Source organism: Mustela nivalis (assembly GCF_964662115.1).
Source record: "Mustela nivalis genome assembly, chromosome: 8".
Lineage (NCBI taxonomy): Eukaryota > Metazoa > Chordata > Mammalia > Carnivora > Mustelidae > Mustela > Mustela nivalis.
The window spans coordinates 113,585,660-113,602,559 of record NC_139027.1 but is presented as its reverse complement, the minus strand read 5'-3'; the positions used below and the strand labels follow the sequence as shown (position 1 = coordinate 113,602,559).

Below are 16,900 nucleotides of genomic sequence, written 5' to 3'. Positions count from 1 at the left end.
CACTAAAGCTTAGTCCAACTGGAAACCTCTCAGAGCTTCTGTGGAACACACACCTCAGAGGGATCTGGGAATCTGGGAGAAGTCTCAGCACTCTGTAGAGGTACCTTTGCAGGGCAGCAGTTTCCATGGTATTGCCATTTTCCTGACATGCCATGTTTTCTCACCCTCCTCTGCAGCCCTGGAGTCTACCCCACACCGCTCCCACCTTTCCTCCCTGGCTGGCTGATGAACTCTGCTAGAGTAGATGGGGTATATTTCCTTTCACCGTTAATGTTGGGATTGACTGTGTAATTTGTTGTAGGCAAATATGCATGAACCACGGTGCCTGATATGTAGTGAGCATTTATAGATGCAAATGAAATTGATGAGTGTTGAGAGAAAAGCTAAATTCAGTACCTGTATTGCTAGGTGGTTTTGACCTATATGGCCTTCTTTTGTTTGTTTGCTCTCCGGTTCCTTGCTCTATTCTGTATCATTGGAGGGGCTGTTCCTTGCAAACCATATTGCTCTGGCTTCCCTGCTGGTCATATCCAGGTATGTTAGTCAATAAGAGGTACAGGCACTGAAAGAAAAGAGAAGCCAAGAGAGGTCTCCCCCTTTCTCTCTTTGGGAAGTAGAGGATGCATTAGTAGAAGTGGCTGCTTCTCTTCTGTGTTTCCGGCTCTTACCAGACAACTCTCCCTCCACGGTCCCAAATTCCACCTTTCTAGCCTGTGGAATTTCCCACTCTTACCAAGTGGCTCATGTTTCTAGGCTCCAGTGAGGATACAACATTTCTTTATCCTTCCATTCCCTAGAGGTGAAGCAGCTGCCTGCATTTACTAATCTCTGCATTTCCTCTTGTTCCCCTATTTGCTCTTTCAGCTTTTCTAATCCCTGTGTATTATTTCCTTTATTAAATTCCTTATAGTGGTTTCACTTTCCTGGCTGGACGCTCATGGATAATCTATTTCAGGAGCCATGTACAAAACCATGCTTTTTTCTAGACCCTGGTTCCTAAAGGAGACCTGTTTTCCTTCTTAATTTTTTTTTTCTTTTTTGGAGAAAATTCCTGACAAATGCTCTTCCCCATGGCTTCTCTTCTTTTCCTATGGTAATAGTATTTTATACTACTTGAAAAGAGATTATATCCAAAACATTATCAGCAATCAAAAAGCTAAGTCTTACCAATATTGTAAAGATGTCAGCTGCCCACAAATTGATCCATAGATTTGATGCAATTCTTCTCAAAATCCTAACAGATTTGTCACATGGAAATTGGCAACAAATTCTAGAATTTGTATGAAAATGCAAAGGTCAAGAATGACCAATGCCTTCCAGAAGAAAAACAGGGTAGGAAGACTTTTATTTTTAAACCAGATATCAAGACTTACTAAAAAGCTGTGGGCTGTGGTGAAGGGCACTTGGGGGGCTCAGTGGGTTAAGTCTCTGCCTTTGGCTCAGGTCATAATCTCAGGGTCCTGGGATCAAGCCCCGAATCATCATCATCATCATCATCATCATCATCATCATCATCATCATCGGGCTCTCTGCTCAGCAGGGAGTCTCCTTTCCCCTTTCTCTCTGCCTGTCTTTCTGCCTACTTGTGATTTCTCTCTTTGTCAAATAAATAAACAAATAAATCTTTAAAAAAAAGAAAAGGCTGTGGTGATAGAGAAAGTGTGGTGTTGCTCCAAGGATAAATAAATAGACGAATGAGACAGATCAGTATTATGGAAGAATCTAGAAACATACCTATGCGCATATGAATTCTAGGGTTTTGTTGTTGTTGTTGTTGTTTTCAGTGACACTATGCAGTAGGTGAGAAAGGATGATCACTTCAATAAAAAATTCTCAGGACTATTAAGTAGCAATGTGGTAAAAAGTGCAACTGTACCCCTAACTCATGCCAGGTTTATTCTAAGCTCTGGTTCCTAAGGAAAATATTGGTTTTCCTTGGTCATTCTGCTTTGAAAGAATTCCTTAGAAATGTTCTTTCCAAAAGCTTTTTTTCCCCCTGGTACATTGAGATCTAAATATGAAAGGTAAAATAATAAAAAGTTTGTAAAATAATGAGAACAAAGAAAGGTCAGTCTGAATATAGGAACTGGTTGTGAGCCAATTCACAATAATGAAAAGAATTTTCTTGATGAGTAATAAACTCAGCCCAAATCCTATCTGAGAGGCCATGAGATGACATTAACATTTTTAACCCTGTGCTTTATAAGACAGCAAGACAAAAGGGAAATTGCTGAAACACAGAATTTAGATTGTCCTGGAAGGTGTCAATTTCTAAGTATTATTGGCAATCAGTGTATTTTAAACAGCAGTTGGAAGCCTTATACAATTTCAATAATAGCTAAAGAATTTCCCCCAGATCAGCATCCAAGGAAGGGCCTTCCCTTAACATCTTCTTTGTCTGTAGCCCTTTCTTTCTAGAGATTTTATATGGACTCTTTTGTGCAAGAACATTCTTTTCTGTTTGTTTTAAAATAATATCAGATTTCAGAAAAATGCAGAGTATTAAAAATTCCCATATACCTTTCACCCTGATTTCCAAATGTTGCCCTGTTTACCTTAATATTGCCTCTTTTCCTCTCTCTATCTGTGTTTTTTTCTAAAACATTTGGGGGTAAGCTGTATATATGATACCCTTTTATCTCTAGCTACTTCAACATGCATTTCTTAAAAACAAAGATATTCTCTTACATAATCACAGTACAATCCTCAAAATTGGGAAATTAACATTGACACAATATTAATTATGTAATCTTTAGATCTTGTTTAAATTTTACCAATTGTCCCACTAATATCCTTTTCAAGACTATTCTTTTAAATATCCTGTGGCCATGGTCTTGGTGAAATAATTCCCCACCTTTTCAGGAAGAGGTAGTGCGTGCTTAAAGGATTTAAGCATCATTGATTTTCCAGAAAAAGACACTGAAACAGACATCTGCCTTCCCTAAAAAAGACCCCAAATGAAGGTTCACTCTATTCCCCAAAGCCTGTATTATCAGAGAAGATTCTGGATGGCTTCTCTTTGTTGCAGGGCACTTGCCTGCTTCTTTTTCCTGATTCCTCATTAGATTGAGAGAGCTCATGTTAAAAATATCCTGGAAGATGTTTTTACTTTCCTCTCACACATAACAACCTTCCTATTTCAATTTTAAAGCAAGACAGGATGCACAGTGCTTACAGGATGTACTAGATTCTACAAACAGGTTATTCCATTACCCACACCCGACACTAGGGCTCTGTTATAAAGGAGTAATTAAAGGCCAAAGGGTAACAACCTAAATAAATGCCAGTCAGAAAGGGGACTGGTTAAATGAATTCTATTAATACAGTCAATGTAATATAGTGCAGCCTTTCAAAAGAAGATGCAGCTATGTATGTTTCAAAATAAATTAAGCCAAAACAACAGAAAGTGCTTAAGTAGTACAGACTCTGCAGAGGGCAATTAGAAAACTTGAGGAAATAGAAGTAGAAGGGAGACATTTATAGTAAACCCTTTTGTACCATCTGACTTAAAAACTGTTTACCATGTGTTATATGTTATGTGTTCAGAGAGAGAAAGAGAGAAAATCACGAATAGCACATGGGTAGGTAGAGAGACACAGATAGAATAATGGGTAGGTCGACAAATATAAGACTAAAAATTTGAAGGAACAGCAGGCTACATATTCTCCAGCTGCACCTTTTATTTTTAAAGCCATCATTCCTTTTTCCACGTCCCCCTCCCCCCTTTAGTCCTCTTTAGTTATTAGCAATTTTATCCTCCGCTGGGTAATGAAGACACAAACCAGACTCAGTCCCAGATACCCTCTCAGCAAAACCGCACACCATACACAGCCATACACACTAACACACGCTTTCAGATTTGGAGGTGGGGTGGAGGAGATGAGGAATAAGCTTGAGCAATCTCAGAGGGACCTCAGTCTCTCCCTTCACGTCAGATTTGCATTACCTCCCGCTTAGCCCTTCATTCCTAAGTCCGCCTTACTCCCCACCCCCGCTCCAGACCCCAAGCACCCAGGAGACTGGACTGGCGTAAATTTCCTCCTACTTGCGCTGCGGCCCGGGGGGCCGCCTCGTGACGTCAGGGCTGAGCGAGGGGGCGCCGCCTCCTGGGTTCCCACCCCTCCTGTCCCTGAGGCCCGGCTTGCCCTTTAAAAGAGCGGGGGCCTGCGCCAACCGCGCCACACCGTGGGGACCCGGACCCGCAGCTGCTTTTCCGGAGCACCTTTATCTCGCCTTCGGCCCGCATCTCACTCACCGGTCCAGCTCCCATCCTCTTCTCCGTGCAGATTCGAGCGATCGGAGCCATGCAGCCGGCCGTGTTTCTCGGCTTCCTGGGAGCGGCGGTGGTGGCCGGTGAGTGGGCTCAGCCGGCTGTTCAGCACCGTGGACAGCGCTAGCCTCGGTCTTCCTGGCCCCTGGGAAAGCTTGGCTTGTATATACACGGGGAGAGAGGAAGGTTGAGTGAAAGCGTTCTCCTTTTTGCTTGACAGTCTTAATTTCTGAAACTCCCTGCTTCATCCTCTGACTTGGAAAAAGCCAGAGGGCTTCCTAGCCCAACCAGAAGAGTCTCAGTCTTTTCATATCTGAGTTTTCCTGTAGATAGAGAGAAACGTGCCTGTACCTCTAAGGAAACCCCACATTTTGTGCTCACTTCTAATATGTCACGTTCTCTCTACCTGCTAAAATCTTAATATGTAACTGGAATTAAGAATTTGTTTGGTTTTTCAAAGCCAGAGGACTATGGAGACACAAGAGTACATGTATTATGGTATTACTTGGCACCTGCATAATTTCCTTTATTATTATTTAAATATGATGAGATGGAATTAAGTCTTCTATGTATATCAGATATCTTTCTTTTAACATGTTCCTCTATGTGTTCACATATATGTATGTACAAGTTTAATTTTTTTTGCATTTTATAATTCCATTTCTGGGGAGAGGTAATTCCATACCCAAATTCATGCATTTTAAAGTTATGAATGGAAACTGCAGTAGATATTTTGACTTTCGTACTCCGGGAAAATAACAATTATAAAATAACTACAAAGATATCCTTGAAGAAGTTAAACCCAAAACATCATTTCAGCCAATTTGGGAGAATGAAATTTTAAGTAGCAGGTATTTGACAGTGTCTCTTGATGTGTGGAAGACTATAGGATTAATCTTTCAAACTACTCTGGATCTTGAATAAATAATCTCTGAAGATTTTAAAAAGTGTGTGTGTGTGTGTGTGTGTGTGTGTGTGTGTGTGTTGAAGTAAAATCACTAGATCATTGGGAAGTAAATATGCTATTACCAGATTAAACTGGAGGTTTTCTGTGGCTGTTTTAATAATCTCATAGGATATTGTTCTTATCCGAGTTTGCAATTCCTAACTGGAACTGAGGTATTGCCACCCATGAATATGAAGCTTTCATTGACAGCAAATGCTGGATCCCAAATATAAAGACACAAGATGAAAACCAATGATAATTAATCTTATTGTAAGCTACATACATTCAGAATTTTCTAACATTCTTGTCACTCTTATAAATTGTCTATAAATGTTCTTAATCTAAAGAAAACTAAATGAATATTTATAGTCTTTTTCAGTCAAAAATATTTTCAGAAAGAGATTGCTTAAAGTGCTATAGCTATACTATACATTGACTTTGGACTAAAAAACAGTGTCATTTGTGAGACTTATTTAACTATAGTGGTAAAATATTTATAGCTCCTTTATGCAAGAGAATATTTTAAGAAGGGTTCACATTTTAGTATTGGCTAAAGTTGAGACATTATTTTTTGAGACATTATATTCTTTTTTAAAGTTATTGGGCTATAATTCACACACCATAAAATCCATACTTTTAAAGTGTGTGACAGTATATTCACAGATTCTGTAATCACTATCAAATGTCAGAAGTTTTTCATTACTACAGAAAGAAACCCCTATACCTGTTAGCAGTCATTTCCTGTTCCCACCTTCCACAAATGCCTGGAAATGAAACATGGTAGCCTTCCAGCAAAACTTGCTATTTAGCAAAATCATAGGGCTGAAGAAAAACCTCAGGAAACCATCTGGTTCATTTCCTACCCTTAAGAGCTTCTGAAGGGAGATCCATACCTTTCTACAGTAGCTACTGGGAACTCTAAAAAATTAATATGAGTGAAGCAACTCTGATATCCACAATATACTGGGTAAAATAGTTTCTGCATTCAGATGAGGTTGCTTAACTTTTAAAATTATAGCTGCATTTTTATTCTGGAATCAAACCTTAGTTTGATAGTCTTATGATATAGAATACTTTAGAAGTCATTCTCAGGTTTATCATACAATACAATTTGAAGATTTTCTACCATCTGAATACTTCACTTCTATCATAATCTTTGGGTTTTTTTGGTGCCTCTTGAATCTTAATTTATACAAAAATAAGTCAAAACTATCTTAGGGGGATCAACACATCTTTGGTTATTACTTTGCTGTCACAGATTCTATTGAAAGATGCATAATGCACCTATATAAGGAGACCTTAGCTCCTTTCCAACAGAAACAGATTGGAAGAGCCTTAGTCAGAGAAACAGGACTGTCCTGCAATAACAAACATGAGCTATAAATTGTTTAGCATGATAAAGAAAAATATTTCTCTCCACCAAAATCTGATAACTGTAAATACTTTGGCAATGTCAGTAGTTAATAAAAGCACCTATTTTTACATTTGTGGGGGAAAAAGTTATTAGCAAGAAAATGCATTACAAATAAGGTTTAGTAAAGCTAGATTTTTAAAAGGCAACTTCCAGTTCATTAGAGGAGTAATTCTCTCAGTTATTTCTTTCTGGGGAATTTTACAGATTTAGGTCCAAAGAATAAGTGCCAGAGTGGAAATGTTCCCAAATAACAGCCATTTGGGGGATAAAATAATGGCCTCGTATAATGGACCCTGGGTGCCAAAGGTAGGCCATCTGGATCTTGTCTGAACTACATTTCAGGAAGATTGTGGGGTCTTCTTACCTTGTTAACCACTTCTCAAACAGTTTACACATGAATTTAACATGCTGGATAGCTTTGGGCTTCTCGAAACAATTGAAGTAGATCGTAGGCCATGCTTGAAAAAGGAAAATTCAGTAAGGTGAGTGAAATAGGTGTTGTATTTCAAGATTGTTGTACTTCGAGATTGAGCCCTATGATCTGTAACTGATTAGAGGCAGGCAGTTAAAAATACTTGGAGAGCAAACATTTCGTGAGAAGAGGTCAGGTCGCCAGTTAAAAATAAACTGCATTTGAGTAGCTTTCATCTCTGCTGTCTGAGAGTTTCACTCTTACTGGTTTCATTTAAACTAAGTTTTAAACCTTTTATTGAAGTGTAATACACATTAAGAAAACTGCATAGATCATAAGCACACAGCTTAATGTATTTTTCATTCATTGAGCACAACTGTACACTACTCTGATCAAGAAACAGAATTTGCCAGGGTGCCTGGGTGGTTCCCTTGGCTGAGCATGAACCTCTTGGTTTTGGCTCAGTCATGATCTCAGAGTCTTAGGATCAAGCCCCACTTTAGGTTCCATGCTCAGTGGGGGAGTCTGCTTGAGATTCTCTTCTTCTCCTTCTGCCCCTCCCCCAACTTCTTCCCTCTCTCTCTTTCCCTCAAATAAATAAATAAATCTTGAAAGAAAGAAAGCAAACATAGCCAACATCTCAGAAGCTCTCTGTGTCTTGGTCTGGATTTGAATTATACTCTATATAAGACAGTATTCATTTCCAAATCATGTTTAAGACATTGCTAAGGAAAACAGCAGTGTGTGTATGTGTGTGTGTGTGTGTGTGTGTGTGTGTGCATGTGCACGTGTGCACGTGCACAGGCAATTATGACTCCTAGACCAATTTTCTTCAACCATTTCCATTTTGCTCAGCTGTGACTCTGCCCCTCTCTCCAAATAACGTGCAAGGGGGGGTGGTTTTGTGAGTTTGGGGCTACCCAGCTTCCAAAAATCAACTAAAGTCTTCCCGTTTCTTTTTCTCCTTCAAAGCAGTCAGTTCTGTGCCAGTGGATAACAGGAACCACAATGAAGAAATGGTAAGTTTAATTGGACGTCCAGAATCTAGACTTTTACCTAGACTCTAGATTCTCCCACTCCTTATCATACCAAACCAAACCAAACAAACAAAAACAAATACAGCAGCAGGAAACCTACAATATAGTCTTATAAAGCCAGGTTTTTATCCCTGAGGGAATTGGAGGCAAAGAATGTCCCTCCTGCTCTGGGCTCTCCCTTCCTTCCTGGTGTCTTCAGTGCCCTTGAGGATAGCTGTGATCACCATTTTCCTTCCAACCTGCAAGAAATGGGTATTTATGTCTCCTCTCTTGTGTAATCTTGACCCATGCTATTTTGCATTGTTCTGTCGAGAAGCCTATGAAATTTCACTGTAGTCCTGTAAATCTACATTTCTGCCCCAAGGATCCCACACCAATACAGGCCACAGAGCCAAGCCTCTTGCGATAGCAGCTCTGGGTTGAGTTAGTCTGTCATCCCAGTGACATCAGCTTTTGCCAACCTGCTCTTGGGTTTCCCCCCAGGTGACTCACTGCATCATTGAGGTTCTCTCAAATGCCTTGTCGAAGTCCAACGCTCCACCCATCACCCCTGAGTGTCGCCAAGTCCTGAAAAAGAGTAAGTGTGTCCTACACTGCAGAAAATCTTTGTCCTTCCTCCTGCTTCCATTACCTTCCAATTTACCTCCAAATGAAAGGGCTAGGATCTGGGGAGATCGAAGATAATGACTTCTAGTCCCACTCTGCCACTTCACAGCTATGTGGCTATGGGGAAGGACCTCTTGCCTTTCTGGGCTTATTTTCTCAAAGTAAAAATGAGGGAGTTGAACTCAATGATAGCCTTTGAGTTAGCTATCAGTTCTTAAATTCTTGGTTCCAGAATTTGGATTTTTAGAACAGCTTTCACTTGGGTGGAACTGTTCTGGGAATGCTGGAGGATGAAAGGTTAGAAGGAGACCTTAAAATTATTCTTCTCTTTGCCTTCTGCTCTTCTGACAGTAAGATGTTAGAAGCTCGAAGAATGACTTGGGAACTTCTGGCCCCTTTACATGACAGATTGTTCAAGCCATCTTAATTTAGAGCTGATTAGAATGGGAGGTACTCCCAAATGGCACAGAACTAGAAGAGGGAGGGTAGAAGTAGAGCAGCCAGTGAGTCAGCCAGTGACCTTCTGCATCTAGAGTGGGATGTGTTCTCTATACAATCAACTTCTGTTCAAGACAAAACTTGAAGAGAAATGCAAGCAGTATCCGTTGGGTTGATATTGAGATCAGTTGCCATCTCTTATGCATGAAGTCAACCTGACTCAATCGAATCCAAAAACCACTGTTCTCTTCAACACCTTCTCTGCTTTTAAATTTTTAGTTAGGCTAGGAATAGCGGATTTGTTTTTCCTGTCACCTCCAAAATTCTCATTGCAAGATAGTACTCTCCTGCTAGTGACACACATGAGCCCTTGTGCATAAAATGGTAAAAGTAAGTATTGGCAATTGATCAAAAGATTAACCTGGCAGGACTCAGTCCACCGTTGGGGGCTTCAGGGTAATCACAGATATGGGGACCTGAACCTCTACAGACCCCATGAACAGTGGGTGGAAACTTCCTTACCAATCCCAGCTTACACGTCTTTCCGAATTTCTCCCCAACTTTCTTTTCCAGCCATTACAGGGAATGAACACAGACAGAATGAGTCTTCAGGCAGAGACTAAAGGGAGCTCCTCTGGGCAAGCCTGTCTCACTCTCTCCCTTCCCCTTCCTTCGTTTACCAGATGGATGCAAAAGTGTGGGGTCTGCCATAGTAGGTCACTGAAGAATTGTGATTTCTTAGGAAGAGCTGTTGAATGCAAGGCTCTGCTTGCCTGCCAAGATCAGATTCAGCCTTTAGGTCGGTTGAGGCCATAGTGATTCTAGCCTCTGATTAACACTGACTGTGCCCTGGAGTCTTTTGATGTCTGTTCAGAGAGACCCAGGGAAACTAGTTAAAATCAAATGACTCCTGTCTTCGGGAAGGACCCTGGTGACACTCCACCCAGAGAATTATACAATGCTGAGATCGGGAGGGTTTAAGAGCGTCCCCTGGTGGCAGACTCAGACAGCAGCCAAGGCCAGACAGACCCTATAGGGAGTAAGGCAGGATAGGAGGATAGGAAGTAACTCACAAACTGGAAGGATACAAGTCCTGGGGGGGTGGGGGGGGGGAGGGCTAATTTCTCAGTTCTAGCCCCATTGTGGAGAAATACAGACTTTGTTATCAGATTTGGGGATTTTTCAAAAGAAGTTAAAATTTGAATTTGTAAGCAGTATCTCCTGGTATTTAAGCATTGCCTCTGAATTTGAAATGACTAATAATAATATGCTATTTGGTATAAATAATATATTTATATTATATAAATAATATATATTATATATATAATAAATTTATATTTGGTATAAATAATAATATGCTATTTAGGCCATGCAGAACTCACCTCTGGGCTACCAATTTGTGGCTTCTTCCCAATTCTAGTTTTCTTTCCTGCTCATATGTCCTAAACTGACCCCAATACTGGTGGAGCTTTTTGGCCAGCTGAAAAGAGAAATCTCCCTCCTGCCCCTGGGGCTTCTTCATCTCCACTTTCTATTCTCTCCAGAGGGTTGGTGGAGCAAGCATACACTTGTTGAGTGAATGAGCACTTGGGGAATAGAGGAGAATCATTGTTTTCTGGCTTGAAGAGACCTTAGGGCATTCCTAACCCAATTTCTTAATAGGTGCAAGAATCTTTTTGTCCAGGTTAATCTGGTCATCCTGGCAATGGATAGTTAAGGATGGAAGGTACATTTCCCCCCTTTTTTACTTAAAATTAAGGATGAGCTTCATTCCACACCTTGGTTTTACAGACTGACAATGACTATGTGTTGCTAATCACAGTCCTCTGATCTCACCTGCGGGGACTTAAAGCTAAATTTAGGAAGAAGTGCAAAGACTCACACACAGGCTGCTACAGGGAGCGCACATTTAACCGGGAAAAAATAAAAATACTCTGTTCCTGACCAGTAGGCAGTAGGAAAGGGGTGTCACAGCCCCCACCTTGGAAAGCTGAGATCCTGTATGATTAGGGCTATGTCAGCTGCCTCTCAGAATGAGGTCAGTATCTGCCCAAAGCCTCCTTGCTCACCTGTGCCTACCTGGATCGATGGCCCCACCTGCTTCAATGTTGCAATGGCTCTTAAAAGACAAAGTCACTGGGGAGGGACCAGCTCTCAGGTGTCTCTGGGTGTGAGAGGTTAGAGATATTTCAGTTGATCCGTGAAACATGAGAATGTTATCATGCCAGGCTACCCTTTAAGGAGAAAGGTACAGACCATCCACTATTTCTTGGACATTTTTACAATGACCAGTTTTTTCCATTTTGCAAATGTCAGTTCAAAATGACTCATCAGTGCCATTCAGTAGAAACATAATGTGAGCCACAGAAATAATTTCAGATTTCTTAGTGGCCACATTAAAAAAGTAAAGAGATAGGAGAATTTAATTTTAATAGTATATTTTATGTGTATCCAATGTATTTTATTCAATATATAATACTTACATATTTATTTATAGTTATATACTTATATACATACCTATAGATTTATTTATGTATTTATTTATAAAGTTTATCTTTTTTTTTTTTTTTAGTAATCTCTACACCCAATGTGGGGCTTGAACTCACAACCCCAACATCAAGAGTCACATGCTCCTCTGACTGAGCCAGATGCACTCACAACCAATATATTTATAATATATATCATCTGATACATCCAAAATATTATTTCAATATATAATCAATAGGAAAATTTGAAGTATTTCCATTTTTTTCAAACAAAGTCTTCAAAATCTAGTGGGTGTCTTAGACTTACAGCTCATCTCAGTTTGGACCAGCCACATTTCAAGTACTCAGTAGCCACAAAGGGCTGGCAGCTCCCACAACAGACAGTATAGATCTGGACCCAGAGCTATAAGAGACCTTGGCTTCAGGAGTTCTCTCTGAACTCAGTGACGTAAGTTGAAATCCAAGCCTTTCTGGCTAACAATCAGGCAATGCTAGCTGCATATCTCCTTTCATGAAACGCCCTTGAATTAAGGAGGGTTTAGTAAAGGAGCTATTGACATTTGGAAAAGATAGGAGAGAACACATTCAATTAAAGTATCAGTTATACCATCTACTGTTGGCTAATGAAACACAAAGATAACTCAGTATACTGATCTTCAACCTCAGCATGTGAGATGCTTGGGCAGATGGGACCTGAGTGATGGAAGAAATGTTTCTTTACTGCTGTGCCGTTTTCTCAGGGAAGAAATACACATCCTTCTTAACACCGGTTACTAAATTATATTGTCACTGCTACATTGAGTCTACACAGTGGATTGGATTAAAAAGGCTGATAAACTAATAATTTAAAAATTTAAAATCCTCCTTTGAATCCTGATACTTCCCATTTTGGCTATTTAACTTTATTTAGCTGGATTCTAGTTAGAATTATTCGTCTACGGCCATACCACCCTGAATGTGCCCCATCTCGTCTGATCTCGGAAGCTAAGTAGGGTCGGGCCTGGTTAGTACTTGGATGGGAGAACTATTCACATAATGCTAATTTTTTGTCCTCACTTAGAGCAAATATGGAAAGAAGTGTCCCTAATTATATTTCTCTAAGTCTCAATGTCTTTGTTTGTAAAAAGGGGAGATTGAATTAGATGAATTCTAAGGTTTCTTCCGATTCTTAATACTAACATTTCACAAATCTCTATTTGGATTTTAATTTGATCATTAATAGTACCAGTGAGGGGGCACCTGGGTGCTCAGTTGGTTGAATATCAACCTTTGGCTCAGGATTGAGCCTGCATTAGGCTCCCTGCTCAGTGGAGACTCTGCTTCTCCCTTTCCCTCTGCCCCTCCCTGCTGCTTGTGCGCTCTCTCATTCTCTCTCTCAAATAAATAAGTAAAATCTTAAAAAAAAAAAAATCATACCAATGAGAAATGCTGGCTGGCTGTTATGACAAGAGTAAGAATAGAGGTTTTTTTTAAATTATAGTTAAACAGAGCCAAGGAACTTTCATACCGTTTTCTTTTAAAAGGAATCTGAGTATAATTTTTCTTAACTTAAAAAATTATCCAAGTAATTCAGGCCGTTTGGTTTTGTAGTGATCACTGACATTGGTGCTTGTTGAACCACAAGCAATTCTGAAGTTATATTTATACTTCTTTATTCTCATTATAGGTAGAAAAGAAGTCAAAGATGAAGAGAAAAGTGAAAATGAAAACACACGGTTTGAAGTAAGATTGTTAAGAGACCCAGCTGATGCCTCAGAAGCCCATAGGCCTTCTGGGATGGAGGAAGCAAGAGCCCCAGGAGAGGAGGACACCCGAGGCCCCACAGTGGCAGACACAGAGGAAGGTGGGCACAGCCGAGAAGGAGCGAGCGAACCCCAAGGGGACCTCTTCCCCTCTGACAGACAAGTCTCCAAAGAAGCAAACCCACACCATTCTGAGAAAATTGAGGAAGAGGACAGGAAGGAAGAAGAGAGGGAGAAATATCAGAAAAGGGAGCATGGGAAAGATGGCAGTGAAGAGAAAAATGTGGAAGACCTAGGAGAGACACAGAATGCCTTTCTCAACAAAAGAAACCAGGCTACAGCTAAGAAAAAAGAAGAGTTAGAGGCCAGATATGGTCTACACTCTGCTGGGCCCCCTGAGGAAAAGACACACAGCCGGGAGAGGAACAGCCAGGAGAGTGGAGAGGATACAGGAAGCCAGGAGAAACACACTCAAGAGTCTAAAAGCCAAGTTGGGAGCAAGGAAGAATCTGAGGAAAGTGAGGAAGATGCTGAGCCTGATGTGGACAAACGACGCTGGAAGCCAAGACACCACCACGGGAGGACCAGGCCTGACAGGTCCTCTCAAGAAGGGAAACCTCCCTCCGAGGAAAAGGGACACCTCCGTGAGGAATCTGAGGACTCAAACGTGGGCACAGTCAGTTTAGGGGAAAAGAGGGACCGCCATCCAGCCCACTATAGGGCTTCAGAGGAAGAACCTGAATATGGGGAAGAAGTGAGGAGTTACCAGGCTGTCCATGCTCCCAAGGATCTGGAGCAGGGACGATATGGGGGCAGAGGAAGTGAGGAGTACAGGGCTCCAAGACCTCCCAGTGAGGAGAGCCAGGAGGAGGATAAGAGAAATCGCCCCAGCTCAGAGCTTGACAACATAGCACAGGGATATAACGAAGAAAGTGAGGAAGAGAGGGGCCGTGAGGGGGGACATCTCCACAGAGCCAGGGGAGGGGAACCAGGTGCATATTCCATTCCAGACAACAAAGAAGAAAAACGGTTCTTGGGTGAAGGACACCACCATGTCCAAGACAACCAGATGGACAAGGCAAGGAGGCGCCCACAAGGCGAGTGGAGGGAGCAGGACAGAAATTACCTCAACTATGGCGAGGAAACGGGTGAGGAAGAAGCCCAAGGGAAATGGCAACAGCAGGAGGACCTAGAAGATGCTACAGAAAGCAGGGAGGAAGCTAGGCTTCAAGGCAAACAGTATGGTCCCCATTACACCACTGACAAGAGGAAGAGATTAGGGGAGTTGCTCAACCCATACTATGACCCTTCCCAGTGGAAGACCAGCCGTTTTGAGAGGAAAGACAACATGGATGACAATTTTCTTGAGGGGGAAGAGGAAAATGGGCTGACCTTGAATGAGAAGAATTTCTTCCCAGAATACAACTATGACTTGTGGGAGAAAAAGCCCTTTGAGGAGGACGTGAACTGGGGATACGAGAAGAGAAATCTGTCCCCCAAACTGGATCTGAAAAGGCAGTATGACCGAGTGGCTGAACTAGACCAGCTTCTTCATTACCGGAAGAAGTCAGCCGAATTTCCAGACTTCTATGATTCTGAGGAGCAGATAACCCCACGCCGTGCAGCAGAGAATGAAAAGGACAGGGCTGGCCAGGGAGTTCTGACAGAGGAAGAGGTACGGAGCGGGGCTTTTGTTTAAAATTAAAATGGTTAATGTTAATATCTTCAGACTATCTGAAAGTAATGTGGAGAAACTGGTGGGAATTGATTACCATGAGGATACAGCCCTAGTAAGAGAATGCCGACCACCTCTGGGCTGGAGTTCCATTGTCCATATCCCTACCCACTTACCCTACTGCAGTGCTTCTCAACCTTGGCTGCATGTTGGAATCACCTGGAGGGCTTGAGTAATTAGTGATGTTTAGGATCCACCTCCAGGGATTCTGTATCTTTGGTGCTGGGTGCTACTTGGGCCTCAGGATTTTTACAAGCTTCCAGGTGGTTTCAGTGTTCAGCCAAGTTTGACAATCATTCTTTCGGTGCCTTCTTGGTCATTTAAATTTTCATCACTATTTTCCAGGGTAGGAACTGATGATATATATAGAAATTAGTTGCTACTTTATCTTTTTCAGCTACCGGACTATAAAAATTAGTTTACATCTCAAAAAGTTCACATGATCAGAACCATACCTGCCTAAAACAATCATTTTTTCCTAATACTGAATTGTGCTGATTGGCATTTCTCAAACTTGAATGTGCAGCAGAATCTCAAGAGATTCCTAGCTTCTGAGTTTCTGATTGAGTAGATCCTGGGTGCAGCCCAAGAATATGCATTTCTGGTAAGTTCCTTGGTGATGCTGATGTCTCTGGTCAGGAGACCACACTTTGAGAACCACCGATGTAGGGAGTCTCGTATGGCTTCTAACATATCAAAAATTCCCTTCTGTTCAAACCACAGTTCCCTCAAACCACAATAAAATTAATCGATCTGGGACCTCATGCCTCCACTTTTCCTTTTCTGTATTTTCTAGGAAAAGGAACTTGAGAACTTGGCTGCGATGGATCTGGAACTACAGAAAATAGCTGAGAAGTTCAGTGGTAACCGAAGGGGCTGATGGCCATTGGAGCAAAGGGCAGTTTTAAGAAGCAGTCCTCACATTATCTATTTTCCACCATTTCACCAAAAGGCACCATTTATTTACCCAAAAGCAGAAAGTAGAATTTTCTGTTCATTCAGTGTTTGACACAATTGGAAATACTTTAATTTTTGCCAGAATGCTATTGAAAATATGAATAGCATGACTTGTAATATATCCTTTCTCGCAAAATAGACACATTAACATGCTCGTGACAATGACTGTACTGTAATCCTTGAAAAAGAAATACATTTGTCTTGGTTTGAAATAATAAAAGATTCACCTAAGGCCAAAGTTTCATGTTTTTAGCTTCCTTTGGGCTAACAGGGAAGAGTATGATTTTCAAACCCATTCTCTAAAGTAAATTTTAAAAGACAGCATTAGGCTTTGTTGGTCTTTGGATGCAGAATAGGCAAAAAAGAAAATAAAACAACAAAAAAACTTTGAAGTAAAAGAATGTCTGGGATATAAAGCAAAAGAGTACAGGAAAAGACATCTGTTCCCCCAGGGTAAAGAAAGATTATTAAATAGACTTGAAGAACCTATTTCAAAAATGACCATAAGACATTTACTTTTTAAAATCCTGTTATCTGGAACGCTCTGGGAGTAGCCAGCCACAGGTCATTTTTCAGAGCTAAGGAGGAGAGAGTCTGGATAATGGGAAAAACTCTGGACTGGGAATCAGAACAGGTAGGCTGACCCAAACAGATTCCTGGACCGACCCTCAGGGCCGGTCTCTTGTAAGTTTTCACCAAGTCATTTCGGAGGACACAGATCAACCCACTATATGCCTTTCAGGACTACTTGATGTTTTGCTTGATGATGTGGAAGAAGATGGCACACTGGCTCTATTACTAAGTAGCTGTAGGACTTCGGACAAGTTGCTTTCCCTCTCTAGACCTCAGGTTCATCA

At 41.1% G+C, this 16,900-nt stretch overlaps 1 protein-coding gene across 2 annotated transcripts; it reads left to right on the top strand.

Moving 5' to 3' along the window:
* Positions 1-4,081: 4,081 nt before the first annotated feature.
* CHGB (chromogranin B) lies at positions 4,082-16,275 on the top strand. Of its 2 annotated transcripts, none has more exons than XM_082744427.1 (5): positions 4,082-4,353; positions 8,018-8,061; positions 8,563-8,656; positions 13,276-15,026; positions 15,883-16,275. In XM_082744427.1, exons 1-5 carry the CDS (start codon positions 4,305-4,307, stop codon positions 15,964-15,966), a joined length of 2,022 nt encoding a protein of 673 aa, XP_082600553.1. In that variant the 5' UTR covers positions 4,082-4,304; the 3' UTR covers positions 15,967-16,275. The 2 variants fall into 2 exon arrangements, with proteins under 2 accessions (XP_082600553.1, XP_082600552.1); XM_082744426.1 differs by having other exon boundaries at positions 8,015-8,061.
* Positions 16,276-16,900: the final 625 nt, after the last annotated feature.